The sequence below is a fragment of the Neofelis nebulosa genome, chromosome 5 (genome assembly GCF_028018385.1).
Source record: "Neofelis nebulosa isolate mNeoNeb1 chromosome 5, mNeoNeb1.pri, whole genome shotgun sequence".
NCBI lineage: Eukaryota > Metazoa > Chordata > Mammalia > Carnivora > Felidae > Neofelis > Neofelis nebulosa.
This window is the reverse complement of record NC_080786.1, coordinates 36,019,291-36,043,825: the sequence shown is the minus strand read 5'-3', so window position 1 is coordinate 36,043,825 and position 24,535 is coordinate 36,019,291. Positions and strand designations below refer to the sequence as shown.

The 24,535-nt window shown below is 47.0% G+C and overlaps 1 protein-coding gene across 3 annotated transcripts in view; it reads right to left on the bottom strand.

Moving 5' to 3' along the window:
• Nucleotides 1-24,535, bottom strand: part of CLSTN2 (calsyntenin 2) — a 603,671-nt gene that overhangs the window by 93,852 nt on the left and 485,284 nt on the right. For all 3 annotated transcript variants that reach the window (XM_058730043.1, XM_058730044.1, XM_058730045.1), the window contains 2 exons: nt 12,666-12,851; nt 2,812-3,060 (listed from right to left, as the gene is read on the bottom strand). In XM_058730043.1, the coding sequence (XP_058586026.1) occupies nt 2,812-3,060; nt 12,666-12,851 (435 nt within the window). The remainder of the gene's footprint in view (nt 1-2,811; nt 3,061-12,665; nt 12,852-24,535) is intronic.

Here is a 24,535-nt window from a genome sequence, read left to right as displayed (position 1 = left end):
ATGACCCCTGGTCATTGTTGCAGCTAAATGTCTAACAAAAAGAAGCCAGTTAACTGAAATAATAGGGGCGCCTGGGTGGATCGGTCAGTTAAGCATCTGACTCTTGGTTTCAGCTCAGGTCATGACCTCACAGTTTGTGAGATCACAGCCCTGTGTTATTCTCTATGCTGACAGTGTGGAGCCTGCTTGGGATTCTCTCTCTCCCTCTGTCTCTCAAAATAAATAAATAAACATTAAAAAAATGAAATACTAAAGCCCCCTGACAGAATTTTGGATTGTTATGTAATTCATATCTTTAAGGAATATTTTATCACAAAGAGAAATGATCTGGATGTAATGTTACATAAAAAAAAAAAAAAACAGAGAACATGACAGTATCACATGTACTATAAAAATAGATGGAAAATTGTCAGGACATCTTACATATACATAGAAATAAAAATAAGATTTTATTTGGTAATGACATATGCCAAATATAATCAGAAGATATCTCTAAGTATTAGGGTTTTAGGGGATTTGTGCATTCCTCTTTATACTTTTCTGTGTTTTTTTCAGGTTTTCTGATATAAACATGCCTTGAAAAAAATGTTTCTGATATATAAAAGCCTAATAAAACTTTAGCCTATTCCTGAAAAAAAATTTTTTTTTTTTTTTTAGGGCAAGAAGGTATTTATAGATTATTTATTTTTTAAGTCAAAGGACTTAGAGAAAACCTTCCCTAGCTTCTCTGTGCCAGGGTTGAGCTGCTTGCAAAGTGTTGTTGCATATGCTTGGCCAAAGCACAGGAGCACCAGGTCTCGCTGACTTGAGGGTGTCGACGTGCCATGGGGTGGACTGATGTGACGAGAGTGAAGTGTCATTATTTAAGGTGGCATGTTCAGCCATGGCTGTACAAAGGAATCCGCTAGAAAGTCTGACTTACTGCGTCAGGGGGGGGCCCTGGCATCTGTGCACTTTCACAAGCATCCGGGTTAGGTTATTCTCCTGTGTAGCTGTTGAGAACCCCTGGACCCAGAGCCTGCGTGTGGAACTTGGGCCCGGGGGGCCCGGTCTGATCCTGTTTCTCTGGGTAACCGGGGGTGCTACCCTGGGCCAGTTGCTCAACCTTTGATATTTCAATTTCTTCCTCTGTAAGCAGGAACACTGACATCTGTCTGACCTGCCTCCCGGGGGTATTTGATACATTTCAGAAAGGATTATATGTGTGTGGCCACTAACCCCAGCCGGGGCGGGGCCGCTTTGCACTGGTACCTACAGCCCTGTCCTGTTGTCTTATTGATACGGGTTCCTGGATTGTGACAGGAGCGCCCTGCCAGGCACTGCACGGACCACACCGCAGGCTGATTCCTGGGGTTGTGGGCTGAGCTCTGAACCTGGTCCCAAACCTCAGTGTGACCTCATGCATGTCTACAGAGTCCTTCTGGCATGAAAGTCCCAGAAAAACTGACCCTCAGCACAACCAATCTGACACAGACTTACTTTAGGACTAGGAAAAGCCAGACAACTCTGTTTCAGTTTCTGCATCTGGAAAGTACGCTAACATGTAATGTAAAGAGTGACTGAAACAGAAAACGTGGAGCGCTGGTGGAGTGCCTGGGTGGCTCAGTTGGTTGAACAACTGACTTCGGCTCAGGTCTTGACCTCGCGGTCTGTGAGTTCGAGCCCTGCGCCAGTTTCTGGCTGACAACTCAGAGCCTGGAGCCTGCTTCAGACTCTGGGTCTCCCTTTCTCTCTCTCTGCCCCTCCCCCACTCATGCTCTGTCTTTCTCTCTCTAAAATAAATAAAAACATTAAAAAAAAAGATAGAGTTGTAAAATTTGCATAAGATTCCCAAGTAAGTGTGTGTGCCTGCATGCATGTGCATGGGTTTGTGTGTGTGCGTGTGTGTGTATGTGTGTGTGTATGTGTGTACCTGTGGGGTGTGGTGACAAGTGCACAGGACTGGAGTCAGCTGGATCTGAGCTTACATTCCAGTTCTGATACTCACTGGCTATATACTTGGGAAAGTTATTAAACTCTCAAGGATGTTTCCTTATCCTCAAGATGGGAAACACAATAATGCTTTCATAAACTTGTTTGTAGAGATGTAAGAGACTATCTTGAACAGTAACATCTAACACAGATTGAATTTCCTATGTGCCAGGTACTGTTCTAAAGCACTATATGTACATTAAGTCATTTAATCCTGATAAAAATCCTATAGGTAGATAACACTATAATACCCGTTTTATAGAAAGGGAAAGTGAGGCACAGAGAGGTTAAACAACTTGCTGAAGGTCATATGGCCAATAAGGGGTGGAATGTTTTTAACCACTAAGCTGTGAACTGCCTTGTGCAGGTTTAATCTGGGGAAAACACCTTGCCAAAGTCAACTACCATTCGGTGACTTTGAAAATGAGCATGACCCTTTCACTGAAAATAAACCTTTGGAAGTCTTACTGTCTATAACATAGTGAAGGTGAAGCTGCCTTGCTTGAAGTTAGGATGCGGTGTCCCCCACCAGTTACCCCCACCCCCTTCATGTGTAGCAGCCCTAAGTTACTTCTGGGGAGGCTGGAGTTCTGAAGAACCCAGTTTGAAAACTATCAGTCTCAGCTTTTGCATTGTGTCTGTGCCTCTACTCTTCCCCCTTTCCTGGTCCTGCTCTACCCCAAGCCCAGAAAATCAGCAGCCAGAAAACCAGACACAAGAATATTTTCCCAGGCCCCCATCATGCTCTTGCTTTCCTCCCACATTCTCTGTGGCTGTGTCCGTGCCTAGCCAGCTGGGATATAAGGGGCAGCCACCAGCAGGGGTGGGCTCCAGACTCACCAGTCTTATCCGAGTTGCAGAGAATGGTTTCCTTCTCGGCTCTCACACCGGGGCTGGGGCCATGTTTCATCCACATGGTGATGGTGAACTGGTCTGTCAGGTTCTTGGGCACAATCCCATCAGGGATCTTGGCCCCTTGCCTGCCATCGAACTTGAAGATCATCTCACTGCTGTCCACCAGCAGTCCTGCTGTCCAGTTGGTGGCCGCACTGGGGGATGGCAAGAGGTCGATGATGCCAGAGGAGGCTCCTGCAGTGCACGGGGGACAGAAAGAACAAAGGGTTATTCCTCACGGGCTGGGTGTCCTCACCTTCTATTTTCTGCTCCTGGGTCAGGATGAACTACTCAGTGTATCTACTTAGAGATCTAAGCCAACCTGGAGCTGGGTGAGTCAGGAAAAGAAAGGCCAAAGGCCACACCTGCCCCCCGTCCCCGAGTTTCTTATGGTCTGCAGAGGTGAAAGCATCAGTAACATGCAGACAAAAATGTTATATGTGACAAGATAAGGTGCAATGAGCTATATTATATAAGGAAAACGGTGCTGGAATTTAGGGAAATGAGTATGGTGGGCTTTCATAAGCAGAGAAGTTCCCAGAGAAGGCCAGAGTTTGATGTGGACCAATGAATTCATCCATCCATTAACCCATGAGCCATTTATTGAGCCCCGACCATGTGCCAAGACCCCTGCTAGGCACTGGTGATGTAAAGGTGAATCAGCACAGCCTCTGACCTGGGGTAGCTCAGAGCCAACAGTGGACACACAGCTGTGACACAGTGTGATCAGGGCTGTGATTGGGGAAAGTTCTAGGTCCCGATGCCATAAGGAGTGTGAGCCACTTTGTACCCACCACACTTTTTTTCTTTTTTACAACCATTATGTTTAGGCCAAACGGTACAGTGGTCGAGAACACAGGTTCAGAAGTTAGCAAACTTGAATTTGATGCCTTGTAACATGACTTGCTGACCTTGGGACTGTGAGCACGTCCCTTAGCCTTTCTGCCTGTCCAGCTCCTGCTGTGACATCTCCCTTCCCAGTGGTTGTGAGGACTGAATGGGAGCCTGCATTAGAGCCTGAAGAAGCATGCTGGCCACGCGGTGAGCGCTCACTCCGTGTTACCTGTGACTTTATCCTTACTATTGTAAGTATTTTTGTTTCTGCTACCGCTATGATTCCAGGGTAATGCACGAGGACTAAGCCTGAAGCAGTGGGAGTGTCCCAGGTAGATTTATGTCTTAGGAAATTCGCACCAACAGCTTTGTGGAGGGCCGAGCTGAGGGTGGCCAGCCTGGCAGAGAAGACTGGATGCCTCCGCTGGGAGAACCCTTGGGTGTCCAGCGGCTTCCCATTGAAGCTCAAAAGTTGCCAGCAGAGCTCTCTGCATCTTTATGTCCCACACAGGAGCAGGGCTCAGCTCTTTAGGGAAGGATAAGGATCGGGGGCTTCCTGATACTGTCAGGAAATAAGGTGTGAGGGATTGGGTTCCAAAGTTAGCTACCACCAACATCTCCTATAGTTAAAATGACCTTTGAGAATCTTTCAGGAAGGTGCCATATTGGAAACCAATATACTTCTTGGGAAAGGTTCAAGCAGTCAGTTTTCCCTCTAGCCTTAGAACAGATGATCAAGTCTAGAGTTGAGCACCTGTTGGTTTGCAACTGAAAGTTATGCTATGTGAAAAATAGGTATCCTTAGAGCCAGATGCTTTGTTTAGGGTGACAGACTCACCCTAGGAGAGGCCTCCAGGAACCACAGAGTCTGAGAGGGTGGGAGATTCCTATCTGCCAATCCATGATCACCCTGCGGCTTGTGCTTATCAGGGGGAAAGTGTGGGCAGTATTGACTGTATTATTTACATGTGTATTTCCTAGGGTTTTGGGGTTGGTACCATGCCTGATACACAGTGCCATTAATAGACACTCCTTTAATGTTTATAACTGCCCTTCTTCCCACCCAGGGCCTCCATGAGATACTTCTGGCCATCTATCCAATGCCCAGGTAAGCCTGCCCATTCAGCCTTATCTCTGTCCCCACACCTCTCATCAATATTTACTTGTTCTTTTAAAAACATTTTTTTTAACATTTATTTATTTTTGAGAGACAGAGACAGAGCATGAGCCAGGGAGGGGCAGAGAGAGAAAAGGAGACACAGAATCTGAAGCAGGCTGCAGGCTCTGAGCAAGCTGTCAGCAAGCTGAGCTTGATGCGGGGCTCGAACCCACAAACTGTAAGATCATGACCTGAGCTGAAGTCAGATGCTCAACTGACTGAGCCACCCAGGAGCCCCAATATTTCCTTGTTCTTATCTAATGTCCCTGAAGCCTTGTCTGGTATGCATTTTATTTCTCTGCTAAGTTGATTCACAGTAATATTTTAATGCCTAACAAAGCCTTAAGGGTTATCACCCTCCAAAGGTATCAGAAAGAAATCTATGTGGGTGGTAGCAGGCAGAGATTTGAGGGTGGTTGGGGAGTGGGAGATACGCGGTCTTTTGGAGCAATTTCATTTTCTTAGAACCCTCAGAATAATGCGACATGGCAACTGTTTCTTGGACCTACAGGTGAGTTGGCTCTGAGACCAGGATTTGTCCAGTGTGGAGACGGCCCTGTAACGGGGCACTCTCAGAGATTCTGTCAGTTCTCAAAATTCCAGGTGGCCAGAGAGATGCAGGCTGAGTGCTCTGGGCTCCTAGACTTCTAGCTCAGGCCAGTGAATCCAGTGCAGTCTAGTAGAACCAGTGTGAACATGTGTGCCTGGTAGCTGCCAATGCCAGCTTTGCACCATACCACTATTATTTCTTTTCCTAAGGACTGGTTTGGGCACTGAGCACCAGACCTGAATTAAGTACTACAATGCTTTTGCTTAATCATTCATCTGCATGGTGAATACTATTATGATTCCAGTCTACAGGTAAGAACCTGAGGCTCAGTAAGCCCAGGATCACAACCAGCTACTGAGTGGGCCCATCACCAGGGCTTTGCAGCTCCAAAGCCCAGGCTCCCCACTGCACCGCCTCAATGAACCAGGAGGGAGATCTTGTAACCTGTGCTACATTTTATAAACAGAAATCAAAGCCCAGAGAAGGGAAGTGACTTGACCAAGGTCACAGAGCCACACAGCTAGCTAGAGGCAGGCCCAGCTAATGTTCTTCTACCATGCAGCATGGTGTCTTGCCAAGCACACAGCATAGTCCCCTGGGATCCCACCCTCCTACACAGGTGGCTGTCCACAGACAGTCATGGTGAAGATAGCATGTGCCCTGGTAAGGCCATTGATGTAGGCTTCCCTGATTCCATGGTAAGGGGAGTGGCAGGGCCTCCCTGCCTAACCCACAGATGTTGCCTACCAGAAAGCATCAAGCTGTAAGTAACCAGATGGTGCAGACTTCCCCAAACTTAACAGCTTGTATTTCATTTCTCGGCACACTTAAACAAACTAAGAGAGACTTACTTTCTCCCAGAGTTCCTCTCTCTCTCTCTCCTCTCCTCAAGGGATCTCAGGGAAAGCTGTGGGTAAACAGGACGCGTCACTTGCAAAGATGGTGCTGCATCATCTGGAATCAGGGTGTATTTAAGGAGCTCTTTGGGAATCCTCTGTGAAGGTCCCTGGGACCCACCCGGCTGCTTAGAGTCCACACTGTTTCGGTGCACGGCAGTTGCAGGTTAAGCGTGGGGGACTTGGAACTAGAGTTGAGGTGTGAGTCAAGGTCCCTGAGCCCTAGAATTGGGAAGCCTCTCTGAGCCAGCAATTAGATAAAGATGTATGAATGAGATAGATTTCAGGACACACTGTGCTGTGAAAGCAAAAATGGAGCCCAGGGGCCCTGAACTTCTTAATTGCAGGGTTTGCATTCTGCTCTGGATGACTTTGGTGAGGGCAGAATGTTCTTAGCACCTCAAGCTGGGCCTGTGGCAATGGTAATTGACATGGAGCCGCAGGTCATGCCTCCTCGGGGTCTGCCACAGGGCAAGAATAAGTGGAGGGTCTCAGGGTTGAGGAATCATTGTAATCAAAGACACAGGCCTCATTCTGGGGCACCTGGGTGGCTCAGTCAGTTCAGTGTCAGACTCTTGATTTTGGTTCAGGTCATGATCTCATGGTTCATGGGTTTGAGTCCCACATCAGGCTCTGTGCTGGCAGTGTAGAGCCTGCTTGGGATTCTCTCTCTCCCTCCCTCCCTCTCTCTCTCTCTCTCTCTCTCTCTGTCCCTCCCCCACTCATTCTCTCTCAAAATAAATCAACTTTTTTTTTTTTTTTTTTAAAGATGCAGGCCTCATTCTGTGGCGTGCTCTTCCAATTGCAATATCAACTCCATACCATTTCAATAAATATTCATGTAATGTCTAGATTATGCCAGGCACTATGACGAGAAGCCAGGAATGAACCAAACAGAAGTTGGCCCTACCTTTTGTGACCCAGTAGAAGATCTTTTACCATTGGTGGGTAGAACAGGTCAGTGGCAGAGTCTCAGGGGAGGACAGGGAGGCCCTCTTGACAAATGCTATACTAGGACTGTGTGGTGGTCGAATGCACCCTGTTCCCAACATGCTTCTCTGCCCCACTGATGTCACAGAGCCATGTGACCTGTTCTGACCAACAACGTGTGAGTGCAAGTGATGTGTCCTCTCAGGGAAGAAGCCTTAAGAGACAGTTCATGGCTCTCCACGTCTTTTCCGTGCGCCATGAGATCAACAGTGCTCTAGATAAAGGCTGTTGTTAGCCTGTTGTTAGCCTAGATCCCGGTGGGAGGCTGTGTGGAAGAGAGCCACAGTCAACCCAAGAAGGACATGTGGTAGAGATGATAAATAAACCTTTGTTATAAAATAATAATATGCCAATAATAAACACCAATAAAATAACAATAGCCAATATGATTTTAGAGTCACTGGTGGCTGGTGTATAACCTGTGATCCTGATTATCCACATAAGTGACCGACATCAGAGCCTACGATTCCCAGTTCTTCTTCCGGAGGCCTTCGACACGGACATGTTGGGAGGACTTTCTGATGTCCTTTCAGGAGCTCACACGCTGTTGTCCCTACTCAGAGTGTCATTCCACCTTTGGAATCCCAGACAAGAAGGGTTCCTGCAAGGTCTTGCCATTGGGAACTTGGATCTCCAGGTGAAGCAAACTGGGCCCTGGAAGAGGGGCGGTCAGCCAGGCTCCTGAAGCAGGGCCATAGAGACTCAGTTGCTGACCAGCTTGTGCAAGGTCACTACAGGTAAAATCCTTATACCCAACGTGGGAGGGCTGCTGTAAGACAGCTGTTTAAATGATGCCAAAGAAATCAGCATATCCATGGAGAAGCTCCCCACTATCATCTATGAGTCAGCCCTTTGCCCTTTAATCTGATTTCCAGTAGGTGTGTACCAATTTTCCTTTAAGCAGTAGGCCCACTGCTGCTCTCTGAGAATGGAAGTACTGGCTACATCTAGGGTTCTGACACTCACCCCCTAGAAGCTCAGCCTTTTAAAGGCATCCTGGAGAAACTGACAATAGCTTCCTGTAGCTGGGCTATTCTTGGGGTACAAAAGCCTCTGACCATGATTATGAATGAGAACATCTCTGTTAAGCTTCATGATATAGAAGATGATCTTAACTTTTTCTTTTCCAAGAAAATGTTTTTTAATGTTTATTTCTGAAGGAGAGAGAGAGTGTGAATGGGGGAGGGGCAAGAAAGAGGGAGACACAGAATCCGAAGCAGGTTCCAGGCTCTGAGTTGTTAGCACAGAGCCCGACGTGGGGCTTAAACTCATAAGCTGTGAGATCATGACATGAGCCTAAGTCGGATGTTTACCGACTGAGCCACCCAGGAGCCTCTTTTTTTTTTTTTTTTTTTAACATGTCTTCCCCAGAAGACTGAATTGTTAAGCGGTCTTATTAACTTCTACATAACCTCAAGATTTGCAGCATTTGGACACTCAACAAATATTTGTTAAATTAAAACACGAATGAAGGAATGAAAGAATGAATGAACAAATCAGCTATGAAAATCTCCTGGGCTCTCAAATGAATAAGCCCTGAGAACAACTTAATGTCTGGTGATCTGAAGTGCTCTGACAGATCACCACTTGATTTAATAGGATGCTCTCATCCTGTGGCCTTTCCTGCAACAGAGCCTCTCCTCAAAGTTCTTGACTCGAGAGACAAAGCAGCTGACCCAGGTGACATATGTGGAGGTGTGGGCCAGCTGCCAGGAGCCTCGTGATCCTGAGGAGGACTAGCCTTTGGCCTCTGGGCTAGGAAAGGCATGTGCATCACAGACCGCTTTTCTATTTCCTGTAATATGTACTGACTTAGGGGCAGCGCCGTGGGCCTTTCCTGGGGCTGATGTTAATGTCAAATTTAATTTGGTCAAGAGGTCTTCCTAAGGGCTTCATGGGGCATCTCATACTCAAGGCAGTCCTGTGACACTTCACTTCTGGAAAATCTGGTATTGAGATGACAGAGCCCTTCATCTTGATCTCTGAATTCAGAGCAAGTGATAAGCAGTTTGCCCAACTTCGTCAAGAAGCCTGGCTTTATGTAAAGCAAGGATAGTGGGGGATCATCTTAAGCTATGTTCTACAAGCTGCAGGGGACACCTTTGTTTTTACTGCACCTGTCAGATACTTGCTGACAATTGGCTTTGAGCTAGCTACTGTCAGATTTCCCCTTGACCAGAATTCTATCACAGCTCCTAATGGAGCCAGCATCACAAGTGGAGGAGGCAGGTGGGCAATGACCAGACCTGCAAGATGCCCCTCCCTGGAGACACCCCTGCCGGAACTCGAAGGGACCCAGGAAGCACCCCTAGGACAGCCTCCCTGGTGTACAGTGGGCAGGAGAATATTGACTGAAGGGAAAGGTTTGGGACGACGAAGGGGGGAGAGATTCTAGTGGGAAGAAAAATGAGCTAAGATTTAGGGATGAGAGCCAGCTAGGCACGGGGTCAGAGGAGGTGTCCTGGCCAAGAAGAGGTGCAACATCAGGAAGAAATCGGCTCTGACGATGGATCTGCTGGGTGGAGGCCGGGCCGCAGGAGCGTCCAGACTCAGGCTAGCATTGGGCACCCACATCTGGGTGTTCCACAGGCACCTGACCTCAGAGTCCCCCTAAATCTACTCTTGCCTGGATTCCTGGTTCTGGCTGGTGGCACCCTTGTCCACTTACAGGCTTATGCTAGAGTCATCTTAATTTCTTCTTTCTCACTGACAGCTGATCAATCATTGGTTAGCTTGCTGATTTTGCCTCCTAAAGCTGTCTTAAATGCATCCCTACTGCCACTCCCCTGGTTAGGAACTCATTATCTCTTGCTTAGACCATGGCAATAACATCCTAATTGGTCTCCCTGTTTCCATCCAAAACCAATAAAGATTTGGAAGATGAAAAATGCATGACTGCTGAGGCTGAAAGTATCATGGCTGCTCCTTAGTTGGGAGAGCCTGCAAACAACTTGTCTACCATCCACTGAAAACACACGGAAGCTTGTCCCAAGAACCTAAGATGCCCACAGGAGCAGAAATGATAACCCAGACTCTGTTTTATATGTGACCCAGCCTGCATTTCCTTTGCAGTTGGGAAAGAGCATGGGGTCCGATGAGCTGCCTTCTCCAAAGCTGACTCTAGCAGCAGATGCGCATCTGGGTTTCACTCATTTGCTTCTGCCTTTTTTTCCAGAGCTCTCCCTCCATGGGATTCAAGATTCAGACTCCTAACATGGAGGCAAGAGTGTCCCTACCCATCCTATTACTCGGACAGAGTCCCCATAGGGCAGTGGGCGGCACTACCGGGGAGGTCACCAGAAAGACACCCAGACTCCCCCCCACCCCGCTCCCCCAATAAAGGGTTGCTCCTGGAACCAGGTAAGCTCACATCTTGGGGGAAACCTGCTCTCCTCATTGAATGAACGTGCCTCCTGCAAGGCGAGGCTGGCAGCCCGGAAGGAATAAGCTGTGTTAACAACCAGATGCAATTTTGCTCTAAACTTTCTTCCCTGAGAAAATCCTTCTTGCTCTCCCCAGCAACATTCAAAATCAAATCACAAGTGCGTGCCCTTGGGCCCATCTGATCTTTAACAACCTGATTCCATCATCTCCTTCTAACCTGGAGGGGTTTAGGAAATGACTGTAACCCACTGTGGCACGGGTCGAGTTGACTTATAATCCAGGTGCATGGGGAGCGAAAGGGCATATTCATTCAGAGTAAGATGTCTGAGATGGCTTCTCTGCACGTGGGCTGGAGGCAGTTTGCTGAATACTGTGGGCCCCTTCCATCCATTTCTGCAGGAGCTGTCTGGAATATTGAAGTTGTGATGTTCTCCCCAGCCTACTGCATTGTTCTGGAGAAGCCCCATTCCCGCAGGCCTTCCTGACAGCCTGGTGACATGATAAATGGGACATAGCCTAAAGAGGGTCCATTCCACATTCACTTCTAAAATTTGCACCTGGTTCTTTGGGCAAGAGCAGGGTGGGTGAAGACGTGTGTGTGTATGTGTGTGTGTGTGTGTGTGTGTGTGTGTGTGCATGAGTGCATGTGTGTGTGTGTGCACAGCAATGTTGAGGGAAGGAAACTGTCCCAGCAATAGTAGTGCAGGGGTCACCAGGAGTGGATGGCAGCCTGCACTGTATCCAGGAGGGTCCTTTTCCTTTTGTGGAGATATAGTTACCCCAAATATAGGTCTAGTCTAAGAGCAAGCTCTTTTCTAAGCTCCCCACAGCACAGCTGGGGAATCAAATGGGAGTTCCTGAATATTCTTGATGAGAACATGAGACAAACAAAATATATGTCGCCCACCTCACCCCAAGGCCCATCAACACATCAATGGTCTGGTTTACCAAGCACATGGGACCATTCCCACTGTACTGAGCACTCCATAGGCTGACTGAAGAGATTTACATTCTAGCTCCCAAGGCCTGGCCTGTCTCCTCAGATATTGAGCTAAACAGCCTTTATTCAGGTAGAACTACCTCCAAATTCTGTCTCTGTCACCTTCTAACTGGGATCGTGAGCAAGCCATTTTTCCTCTCTGGGCCTCAACTTTCCCATCCTTAGAACTGGATGAATAACAGCCTCCTCGCACTGAAGATGAGAGAATTAAATCAAGCGATGCATGTGAAGAGCCTAACAGGTGCACAAAGTCGCTGCTCGGTAAAGTGATTTCCTTGTGCAGCACCTTCATCAGTCTCGCTTCCTTGCTCTTGGCAGCTTGTTTCCTGTGGCTTCGCCTCACAGAGGCAGTGGGTCCTTTCTGTCACACCGGGACACCTTCACCTGGGCCACCTCCGCCCCCACACCAGCTCTTCTTCTCTGGTGTGGGTGGCCAGGATGGCTTTATTGGCATGCCACCTAAGCTGTCACATAGGTCCCATGCTTGGCCTGGGTCCCTGGCTTGGTTTAATGATTTGCTATTGCAGCCTTAAAATTCTTACGAGTTTCTGAATAAGAGCCCCACATTCTCACTTAGCCTGGGCTCTGAAAATTATGAGGTGGTCCCTTGGGAGAGGAAACCGACCGCTCCCCGAGTGATAAGACACCACCCTTCACCCTGGCCCCTGATCACGTGCCTCTTTCAAATCAACACAGTGGAACAGAGCCCGTGTTTCTTCAGGCTCCATGGAAGGTTGTCTTAAGTGCATTGTGTCATTAATTGCTGATGAAGAGAGGAGGCTTTGTCCCATGCCTTGCCCACAGCCACACAGTTGGTAAATGGTGGGACCTGGTCAGGTGAGCCCGGTGCCCAGACCTGTGCCATCTGAACCCCTAATCATAGTAAGTAAACTTAATAATCATCCAGGAGGTATACATGCCGATGTGGTTGGCAGGGGCTAATTCTTTCATAATATAAGATATGCTTTGTATATCATTTTTACCCACCACACAATTTCTGAAGGGATCTCTCAGAGTAGGTCTCCCGGTCGCAGCCCTTGCCGATGTAATTGGTCTGTAGCTCTGTGGTGATCTGGATGGAGGACACGGCCCCGTCGCACGTCTCCAGGTGGATGCTGGGGAAAAGCGGCACGCTCCCCGAGCCAGGCTGATACTCAATCCTCTTGGTCCAGTCTGAATAAACGAGGAAAACATTAAAGGCAATCAGGTACGGCCAGTTCTGATGGAACACGTGTCTTTGAAAATGTGAATTTGTTCTAATGCAATTGACATCTTAGGGAATGACTTGAGGATAATGGGAATTTCACATTTGCCTAGGCAAAATCTCCTACTGGAGAAACACTAGGCGAATGCAGAAAACGGCAGCCAGCTGAGCTGAGCCAGGTAGGGATGCACAAAACACGCCCGTGGACACACCTCCAGCACCTCTCGGTGCCGCAGCCCACTATGCATTATAAGCCACATCCACCTGCACCGGCAGTTGCAACTTTCCATCCCATCCAGAGAGCCCTGCGTCCGCCCCGCCACAGTACTGCCCCAGCTGCCACCCTCCCCCGTCCTCTCTACATACAAACACCAGGTCTTTTCAAGGGGAAGCGCCGTGCTTATTGTAGTACTTATATATTTTTGAACACTTTAACGTGTGTAAAACCATGCTAATATTTTTTTCTTTGTGCCCTTCTTATCTGTCACCGATGACATTTCTGGGTGTTATGCCCCTCGCTCCCTGTTCCCCATTTTGTCTAGCGGGGTGCTTTTTAGGAACGCGTATGTCTTGTCACAAAATATGAGAGCACAGTAGTTCAGGATTACTTGGGGTCATGAGGTGGGGAGCGAGGATTCTTTCCCAAGCATTCAGGACCGTGGCTCACTTAAGGAGGGCTGATGGTCTTATGACTTCTTTTTAGAGGAAAAATAATTTGGAGGTGATCAAGTGTTGGAGGGGAACAAAACCACGATCAAAATGGCACCACACGAAATAGAGCAATCAACGAAAATAAACACCAAGAGAGAGTGTACACATGAATTGATCGGAACAGCAAAAGCAGCAATTGAAAGTCAGAGCAGATTCCAGGCAACGCTCACACTGACCGGCAACAGTTCTTGCTGACGACGGCAGGCATACCACGCTCTGTGAGGACACATGTCTGAGAGGTCTGTTCAACCCTAAGCCAGACGTGTGGGTAGAATCAAGGAATGTGACCTATGGATACTATTAGTTTATGAATCTCAAATGTTTGTCACACAGAACCTTGCTAGAAGGTATCCTTTTGCTGAAGCAGAAATAAAAAGCTATGAAATTGCCAGCGCTCACCTGTGAGAAACTGAGAAAGCCTGGCATGAATGGGTCAGTGTTCTTCACAAGTGCCCAGTGGGCCACTGGCTGCCATCTTTAGCAATTCCAGGGGAGGGGCCAGATGCCTTTGTTCACTGAGCACACGTTTGTTCAGGGTTTCCATGTCCTAGGCTCTGTTTGGAGCATCAGGGATGTAGCAGTGAAGGAGTCAGGAAAGGTCCCTGCCTTGTGGAGCTGGGGTGAGGGGTGAGGGTTGGGGGGAGGTCTGTGCTATTCTATCTGAGAGGGTGAGTGTTATAAAAGGAAAAGTTGTGACAGAGAGAGACTCTTTAGATGGAGAGAATTCTGGTTTGAGCTGAGGTCTGAATGTCAAGGATGAACGTATGTGGGAAGACTCAGACAAGCAGGTCAGAAGCAGATGCCCAAGTGATCTTGGTTTGACTCTGCCTGGTCAGGAAGTTCTTGGGCAGGTTAATGAAGGTCTCCAAGCCTCAGGCACCTCATCAATAAAATAGGACACAATCATTGCACGGATCTCAAGTGTGGACGTGGAGTGAGGACTTAGGGCTTCAAGTGTGCATGGCATGCAGGAAAGGAAGGAGATGTTCAGTCCAAGGAGACAGGTGTCCCCTGCATTCCATTCCGGATAACCATGGAATCTGAGTTTAGGTCTGATTTTCTCAGAGTGTGCCATGAGCAGAGACTGCACACAGGGTTGTGAGGCTGGTCACCAGGAACTTACCACGGGAGGATATTTGGATAGGGACTTCATGCGAAACAGAATGTACCTGATTGCATGCTTTTCCTCAGAGCCCCCAGGAACTGTGTCTGGTGAGTGGAGGCACAGGCTGAGTAGAGGGTTCATTCCTCTCCCCATCCCCTGGCAGGGGTGAAATTTCCTCTTTGGGAAGAAATCAGGTACGAAAGACAGTTGGGAACATCACATCTGCAGCTGCTTTGGTGACCTCATGAGGCTTGCTTTTGAGGGTTTACGAGGAGCAGGCAAATTTGCAACCATATAATAAAAGAAATCGATGAAGCTTTCTGAGCGTAGTGTCCTTGAGAGAGTGGGCAGCTCGCACAAACATCTTTCATTTTCCAAGAAGGAATTTGGGATGGGGAATGAGAGAGCAAAAGGCAAATCATCAAATTCAGCCTCTGTCACATGAAATGTCTATTCATCCTCATTTCCCGGAGGTCGGATAGCAAGATGGTTAAGACTATGACCTCTAAATTCAGTGTGCCTGAGTTCAAACCCCACCCTTACTCCTTCCTGCAAAATGTTTACCTTCTCTGAGCCTCAGCTTCCTCTTATGTGAAAGTGGTGCCTACTACCCAGGATTTGGGAGGGACTAAATGCAGACTCGTTTTAGCACCAAACGCAAGGGTTATGTTCAATAGATACATTATTGTTAAATTATCATTTATTCAATAGCACTTATTGCAGGAACTAAAAGGACATACAATTATTAAGCACCTACAAGGTGCTAAGCACTTCTACATCTATTCTTTTGTTTGGTTCTCCCAACAGCCCAGTGATTATTAACTTAACTGTGCAGATGAGAAAGCCATGGTTGACAGCTGGTATGACTTGCCCAAGGCCATGCAGCTCTTTCGCAGCAGCTCAGCCATGATTCTGAGGATTTGCCAGGATGGAGAGCAAATGTAATTTTTATTACATTTTTGAATGTTTGATTTATACTGATAGATAGATAAAGATATAGACATAGATATAGATATACAGATATAGACAGATCTATCTATATAATGTATATTGTATATATTATATATACATATGTATTTTATATATTATATATATAATACATATTTTATATATATTATATATACATACATATTATATATAATACATACATATTATATATATGTATATATAATATGTATGTATTATATAACATATATATATGCCTCACCTGCAGATTCAAGTTAGTTACTCCTCATGGGCTTCTTATGAGCATTGAAGGCTAAGGGCCCAACACAGTTGAAGCCCTTAGCCTTACTTAAATTGTGAGTTGAAGACTCACAATAGGAAAGTGTCACACCCTGCTTTACAAGCTTCCCACACTTCTCTGAGCTGTCCTGCTCGGAAATAAAGTCTTTCCAGTTTGTAAAGGACCTGGAGACTGGTTTATGAACTGTGGATCAATTTTTTTCTTAAGTGAAGAGAAAGGAAGCAGACTACCTCTTGTTTTGATAAATCAGGATCAATTACCTCATAAGTATTCCTGGAAAAGCTAACAACAGAATGCCTTTAGGAATTAAACTCCTTCCTCCTGGATTAAGGATTTAGAAACATAATGATTTTATTATAATTCCTGCTAAATTTGGGGAACACGTTTCTTATCAGGAGAATATTAACCACTTGGGACTCTCATATTAGATGCCTAGAGGTGGAAAAAAGCAAATCTGAGACTTCTGGACAGTACAGGCGTTGGGGGTTCTTGTAATCCAAGACATTCAGAATTGTTCCCCTTCTGGGCTCAGAAGTGACACCGAAGGATGAAAAGGAAAGACACAGGTCTGTCAAAACACCCTTCTCTCCTTAACTGTGTGCTCGTGGGCCTGCAGCTCTTTGTGGCCTCAGCTGAAGAAGCATCAGGTTTTCTAGAAAATTGCTGGATTCATACAAGGTGAGTTGCTGGATGTGGGGGTGCTGGAGTGTGGGAGGGCAGGAAGGGGTGGCCCCCTCCACAGGATTGTTCAGGCAGCTGACATTCTCACATTCTCTGCAGGCGTCGGCCATCTGGTGTCTTTGAGGACTTTCTCCAGGAGATAGGTAACTTTGAGTTGGGCACCGAGGGACTTCCTTTCCTATTGGGAGAAGCTAGGGAGGTACTTTTGCTCAGCAGCAAGCACCTTTATCCCCAGAACCACCCAGTACATCTGAATTTGGGGTGGGTTAGGAAGTAGAGAGGGGCTGGCAAAGTAAGTAGAGGTCAGATGATGAGGGTAAGCGGTTTGGATTTCACCTTAAAGCTAGTGAAGAGCCTTAAATGGGTGTTTAGTAAGGACATAAAGAATCCAGATTCTGCTCTGAAAACATTTGGCAGCTGGATTATGTCTGGTGTTCATTTTCAGAGCATTAGAACACTCCTGATTGCCACCTCTTAATCCATGCAGAGGGCACCCTCTGACAGGGTCACACAATGAGGAATTAACTTCAATTCAGTTAGATTCAATTTAATTAAATTCAAGATTGTTAACCCTGAAGCTGGACAGACTCAGGTTTGAACCCTGGCTCTGCCACTTCTTGGCTGTGTAGCCTTGAATAAATCACTGAACCTCTCTGAGTCTCATTTTGCATCTGTAGAATGAAGATAACCCCCCGGAAAGTTGCTTTGTGGAATTGGGGGAAAGGTATGAAAAGCAGCAGGCACAGAGAGCTAGTGTTATTACTACTACTATCATTCTTGGATCATTCTTACCATTTTTCAGTTGCCAGGTCTTTACTGAGCACCTACTGTGTGCCAGGCAGAGCCCTAGACATGGGAGGCTGAGAAGTAGGACTCATAGCCCCTAACTGGATGGATCACAGTGAAGGCAGCAGCCACAGATAGCAGCCAGATTCTAGGCAGACAGAGGAACAAAGAGCAGGCCCCAGGGAACAGAGAAGAAGTAAATTACGCTGAGTAGTAGAGAGATCAATGGAGCCTCCCTGGAGGAAGTGACCTGGGCATTTGTTTTAATATAGATTTTATTTATTTAAGTAAGGTAAGGCGAACAGATCAGGATGCTGTTCCATTGAACAGATCGTTTGTTACACTCACAGATCCCAAGGAGTGGGGCTATGCCAAGTCACTGACGGCATGGGGAGAAGCAATGCGGTCAGTCGGGAGGCAGAGGAGGGGGAAAACTGTGGGCATGGGCCTTTATTGTGGTTTCCAAGGGAAGGAATGGGCAAAGCATGGTAACCAGGTTTAAGAATGCCAAAAATGCAGTCTTATAAAGCGGGTGGCTCAGTGGGTTAAGCGTCTGACTTTGGCTCAGGTCATGATCTCACGGTTCGTGGGTTCAAGCCCTGCGTCGGGCTCTGTGCTGAAGCTCAGAGCCTGGGGCCTGCTTGTGATTCTGTGTCTCCCTCTCTCTCTGCTCCTCCCCCACTCATGCTCTGTCTCTCTCTCTCAAAAATAAAAAAAAAAATTAAAAAAAAAAGACTGCCCAAAATTCTAGTTTGTGTAATTTCAGCAGCTTCTGGTATACAGGGGCTGTCCCTTGTTGTCTGCTACTGGCCCTGGGGTGGTTAGGGCAGATAGATGGTGATAGATGGTGGCACAGGGTATGAGAACCCAATAAAGAGGGTGATTGGGGGAGTATGGGTTCTGGATTGGTTGGTCTGCATTTGAAAAGCAAAAGGGTAAGCTGTTTCCTATATCTAGGAATTGGCTAGCCCTGATGGGGAGTCCCTCCAGGGTCAGCAGGACCCCAGTTATCAAAACATCAGAATATAGACAATAAAGGCATGGTTAATGCAGAACTGCAGAAGGAGGGGGAATGCCAGAAAGCAGAATAGAATCCCAGGAAGTCTCCACCATGGCCTTGGGGCTTCTCAAGGCCAAAGGAGGCTATTTAGATGGAAGGAGGCTATTTAGATGGTACCCACCACCCTAGTCTACAGCTCAGCAGCCTAGCCATGACTCAGTAAGTGTCAGACCTGTGTGAGTCATGGGGTGTCCTCCAGGGGGCGTAGTGTCACATGGGCCAGAACTTTGGGGCCCACTGAGTGCTGAGCCGGTAGGGATCTTCTGTAGAGTAGGTAATACTGAGAACAAACTGAGGGTTGTTGGGGGGTGGGGGAGAGGGGAAAGTGGGTGATGGGCACTGAGGAGGACACCTGTTGGGATGAGCACTGGGTGTTGTATGGAAACCAATTTGACAATAAATTATATGTATAAAAAAACGGGAAAAAATGAAAAAAAAAGTTAAAAAATGAAAAAAAAAAATAAAGATTCTTCCAAGGCCTTTGTAAAATGGTAACAAAAGCTGACTTCTGAGACTCACCTTCTCTCCCCTCTCCCCACATGGCTCCTGGGGGTGAGTTCTTCTGTGCCCTCGCCTGGCTTTGGGTAGGGCCGTGATGACACTTAGACAACAGAGTGTGAGACCCTCCTCTGTTAACCAGCTATTGCATGCTGGGCCAGATACTCTGCCTCAATTTCCTCAAGTAAAATGAGGGGAGGTTACAACCACATCTCCTGGGGATGTCGTGAAGATTAAGTGAGACAATACAGGTGGGAGACTCAGGACTTGTGCCAGGCCCACCTGACTCCAAAGCCAAACCCCAGAAAGAATTCCTTGCTTTTCTGAATTCTTTTTCTTGTTACATTTCCTGAACTGCTTCTATAGGTCTGTAACTATGGGGAGGGACATTCAGCTGGAAGGAGACAGGAGGAGGTGAGGAATCAGTGAGGCGGGACATCCAATCCTGGCTCTAAGACTAGCTTCGTGCTGAGAAGGGCCTTGTGCTTGCTTTATTTTTTAATTCTTTTAGGTTTATTTATTTATTTAGAAAGAGAAACAGAGAGTGAGCAGGGGAGGGACACAGAAAGAAGGGGAGAGTGAATCCCAAACAGGCTCAGCACTGCCAGCCCGAAGCCTGATGTGGGGCTTGAACTCATGAACTGTGAGATCATGACCTGAGCCAAAACCAAGAGTTGGACGCTTAACCGACTGAGCTACCCAGGCACCCCGCCTTGTACTTGCTTTAATGCTCTGCTGTCCCTGTCTTGAAATTCTAAATAATTTTCACACAAGAGGCCCTCCATTTTTATTTTCATCTGGGACCCACAAATTATGTAACTGGTCCTGCCTTTCAGCTAAATAGCCTTGGGCATGTTCCTTAACCTTTCAGAGCCTCAGTTTCTTCATCTGCAGAATGGGGATTGTTGTCATCCACCCTAAAAGGAGGAACCCGGGCCTTGGGGTCAGACCTAAGTGTGAATCCTGGGTCTCCCACTTGGTACCACATACGGTGGGCCAGTCATCTCCCTCTCTGCCTGAGCAGGCAGACACTGGTTATATGCTCACCTAAAGCAGAGCTCTTGATAGGGTTTGTGTCAGATAATAAATGAAAACCACTGGGGCGCCTGGGTGGCTCAGTCGGTTAAGCGTCCGATTTCAGCTCAGGTCACGATCTCGCAGTCTGTGAGTTCGAGCCCCGCGTCGGGCTCTGGGCCATCGGCCCAGAGCCCGGAACCTGCTTCCGATTCTGTGTCTCCCTCTCTCTCTGCCCCTCCCCCATTCATGCTCTGTCTCTCTCTCTGTCTCAAAAATAAATAAACGTTAAAAATAAATTTTTTAAAAAAATAAATGCAAACCACTTAGCCCTGTGCCCGACATAGAACAGGCCCCTACACAATTTAACAGGCATTAAATTACGTGGCTTTCTCTTCTCCAATTAAAAACAATTACACAGGCACAATTTACAAAGAAACAAAAACACAAACTCTCTGAACTCAATTACAAATATAAGGAATCCTCTCTCTTCCTTTATTACTGACCCCTTTCCATTTACTATATTTTACTTTCACAAAGTCAGATCATTTTATTACCTTTTAATTCTTACTAAAAAGAGATATCTTAATTAACTATAAAAGAGAACACGGGAGGGGAAAAACACCGCTGTGCCCACCCATATCCCAGGTTAAGCCTCAAGGCTTTGCCTCTGCCTGGGTGTTCAATTCCTGCCCTTCCTGTGGCTGGTCCTCCTCTGCCTCCAGGCTTCAACTCACTCATGACTTTGTAGGGCCTTCTCTGCCTCACCTTGATGACCAGCACCCCGCTTCCACATAATCCCTGCCTGTCCTCCCCTCTGGAGAATTATTTACTTATTTGTTTCTGGCCCATTCCTGCTCTGGAGCATAACCTATACATCACTGCAGTGCCTGGCCCATAACAGGTGCTCAGTAATGAGTGATTAGGTATATGGAAACCAACACACGCGTGCACACACACACACACACACACACTCCGATTTCCCTGTCAGAGGTGAGGAAGGCAATCCTATGGATTCAGGGAACTCTTGTTGCTGACCATGTAAGACTGCACACCTTGCCTGTCTATCATCCACCCAGCCCCCAGCCAGCCCCCAAATGACAGACTGTCAGGCATTAAAGTGGAAAAATTCGAGATGTGGCTGCTGTGTGTATGTGTGTGTCCATATGTGTGCAGGCACACACCCCAGCCTGAATGTGAGTGTCTGAGGGCAAGTGTATGTAATGATGAAAGTGCATTGACATATGGCTCCAGCTCTGGAAAACTTCATATATTTTCAACCCTTTTAATACCTCCCTCACCCTTGTGACATCACGATAAATGCCAAATGAAATAGAAATTTGTCCTCAAATTGTGTCCTGCCTATGAAGTTCTCTCTGGTTTCCTGATGGCAGAGGGGTTTTAATTTTGTCTCAAATTTACACTGTGACTCGTTGGCCTGAGAAAACCCTCACATCTCCACCAGGGTGATCTCAGAGTCATGTACATAAACACTTTCAGGCCTTACTCTGGGAATACCTGGCAAACTGTAGACAGCTTTCTGCCCAACAGCTTCTGGCTGCAGCCAGCAGCTTCTATCATACCCTCTTCCCAGCCTGTCAGTGTCAACCAGGAGAAACCACGCCATTAGGCAAGGACCATGGAGGGAGGCTTGCTGAGCAGACTAAATTGGAAAGATGATCCAAACCATTTTAGATTTTGTGGAGGGTGAGGGCAAGGCCATGTTGCCAGAACAATGCTACTGTGGTCTGCAGACTGGTATGGTCCCTGAACTGCTTGTTATGTCTGTCATGACGTCAGTAGAGAAATCAGCAGTAAGCATTTAGAAACTTTTCTAGCAATTTGGCAGAGGAAGTTTATGTTTGTTGAATCTAATAAAAATAAAATTTGGGTTTAGAGTTTGAATGTCTTCGCTGTTTATTTCATTTCCCCAGAAATTTGTTTCTATTATATTTTTATAAAGTTCTGGTCCACAAGTGATTGGGGAAAAAAAAAAACCCTGGTTCTTCACCGCAGATGATTTAAGAAGCATGCTTCTAGATTATACCCTATTTTAACAGTTTCCTAAAACTTACTTCCAAAGGCTTTATATCTAGAAGGAAGTACTTCAGAGCATTGTAACATTTTACCCTCCACATGCAAAGGGCCATTAAGGCTTCTTGCTTCTGAATTTTAGATGGCTACCAAGATCAAGGTCTCTCCACTCTAGTTTAAGGCCATAATGTCTTCTCACCGGGACCAATCACTATGACAATTTCCTATCTCACTCTCTTTGTCTTTCTAATCTACACTGGTCACTGCTGCCTAACTGCAATACAAGCAGTTCCTCTTCTAGGAAGTCCTCCATGATTGCCCCAGGCTGGACCACATTCTGTCCTCCCCAATTCACAGAGTTTGCAATGCACATCATCTATGTGGGATTCACACTGTGTTCCCCAAATTATCGTCTGTAGACAGGCGCAAGATCAGGGCTAGCCTCAGAAGAATCACCAGACACAACTTCTGAAGACACTAATACCTGGGTCCCACCTTAGGAGATTCCAGTGGAAGGTTTTGAGGACAAGGGTCTGGAATCTGTCATTTTAACCATCCCCCTAAGTGACTGGGTTGCACAGACAGACTTGGAAGCCACTAGCCCAAACAATATGGGCAATGAACTCCTGTTCCTCCTCCCACTGCATTCATGCCCCAACAGCCAGCAAGGGGCTGAGAAAGGATTTCTGCCCCCCACGCAGGACGCCCAAAGGGAGACCTGTCTACTGCCTGGAACCTGACCCATTAGGGTAGGACAACATACCAAATGAGTTCAGAACAAGCTGTCTTTTCTTTCTCTACCTTCTGCAGGGCAAAGCACAGGTTCTAGTCCCAGAAGAACCACGAATGTGGGACCCAGGGCTCTCAGTGGGGAGAAAGCCACTTCTGGTTGTGCACATTGGATGATTACTCCTGACCATGCCCTCCTCCCAGTGATTTGGGACTTAGCCATGCAAGTGGCTTTGACCAGGAGAATAAACTAGTCATTTATTTCTGTAATTGTTTTTTGTCTGCAACTCTCTATCCCCCGCTACCCCATCAGAAGTTCCGCGAGAGCAGGGTCTATATCTGTTTAGTTTTAAAATCTCCAGTACCTGGTACACTTCCTGGACCACGGTAGCCTCTCACTGAATATTTGGGAAATGGACTGGCGAGGATGTTTCGTGAAAGGCACCTGTCTTTCTGGGGCTCAGGGAATTCCTTTGGCCATCCTGCTTTGGTCAGACTTTCTCCTTGACGCATTCCTTGTGGATTCTCCTGCTTGCTCCAGCCTCTGTGAACTGAAGAGGCTCGGATCCACTCTGTGTGTGCCGCTTCTCCAGGGCCCCCAGATCTGCACACAGCCTTTGGGCTCTCCTCTGCTCCCATGCCTGGTGCAAGCCCCTGGACACCGCGCCCCAGTGCAGCTAGCCCCTGGCCAGCCACGTGTTGTGAGGGGACCCATTCTCTTCTGTGTGGCTCTCTGATGCCAGTGCCAGTGCCTCCGTTCCCCAAAAGGCCTCTGAGCTTGCTAGTATGGGGCACCACCTCTTTAAAGCTGTGTGGTCCCCCTTCGCCCTGGCTCCAAGCTCCCTGGGGGTGTTGGGGAGCAGCCGGTGCTGCCATTGAAGTGAACCCTGTGGTGTTCAGCAACCAGGACTCCCACCCAAAGCTTGGCTGCTACTTTCTTCCCAACTCCTTCGTCTCCAAAGATTCTCAACTCACATGCCTCTCAACTCCCAAACAGAAACACAGCAGGCAGAATTGATGCTAGAAAGGTGTAGAAACCAAGCAATTTAAGAGCAGCTTTTCTGAAGGATAATTCTCCCAAGGGGGAAATCATTAACTCAACCAACCAGGGTACTTTCTCTTGGATTTATAGAAACTCTTCTCTCTTATGTCCAATAAACATGAGCATTTTCCAGGCAATTTTCTTATCTTGGGACAAATGTATTATTGGTGCAAGATGGAGTAGCTATTCTTCAAGAATCTTTAGTTTTATGGCTTTGAAAAGCTTCTGCAGTGCAGGATTATAGTTTTGTTCATGCACACATTTTTAGCCTTTTTGTAAAGATGTCCTCTGTATACTTTTCCTGCTCTGGCGATATAGATCTCCTTAATCTACAGATCACTTGTACACGGTTGCAAAACTTTTTTATTTTTTAAATAAAACGACTGTGACTCTGGGTGATATTACAGTCCTGGAGGACTTTTCATTTCACCGAACGGCATTCTAAAATTGGAACCGAATTATCGTCTCTTCAGAAAATACAGTACACATCTGCAGAGTTGGTCACACACACCGGAAGCCCGGGAGTGCGTGTGCGTGAAGGTGGGGAGGGCTGTCACTCATGCTACTGCGGGGCCGCACAGGCCATCACAAATGATTGGTCTGGTGCTTGGCAAAACATATCTCAGGCCAGGAAATGCCCATGTACTTGGGCCCAGGTGACATACTCCCGAGAAAGCGATTCAAAATGCAAAGACTTTTGCACAGAGAGCTTTACTGGTGCACAAAAAAGGAAAATGGAGCCAAGCT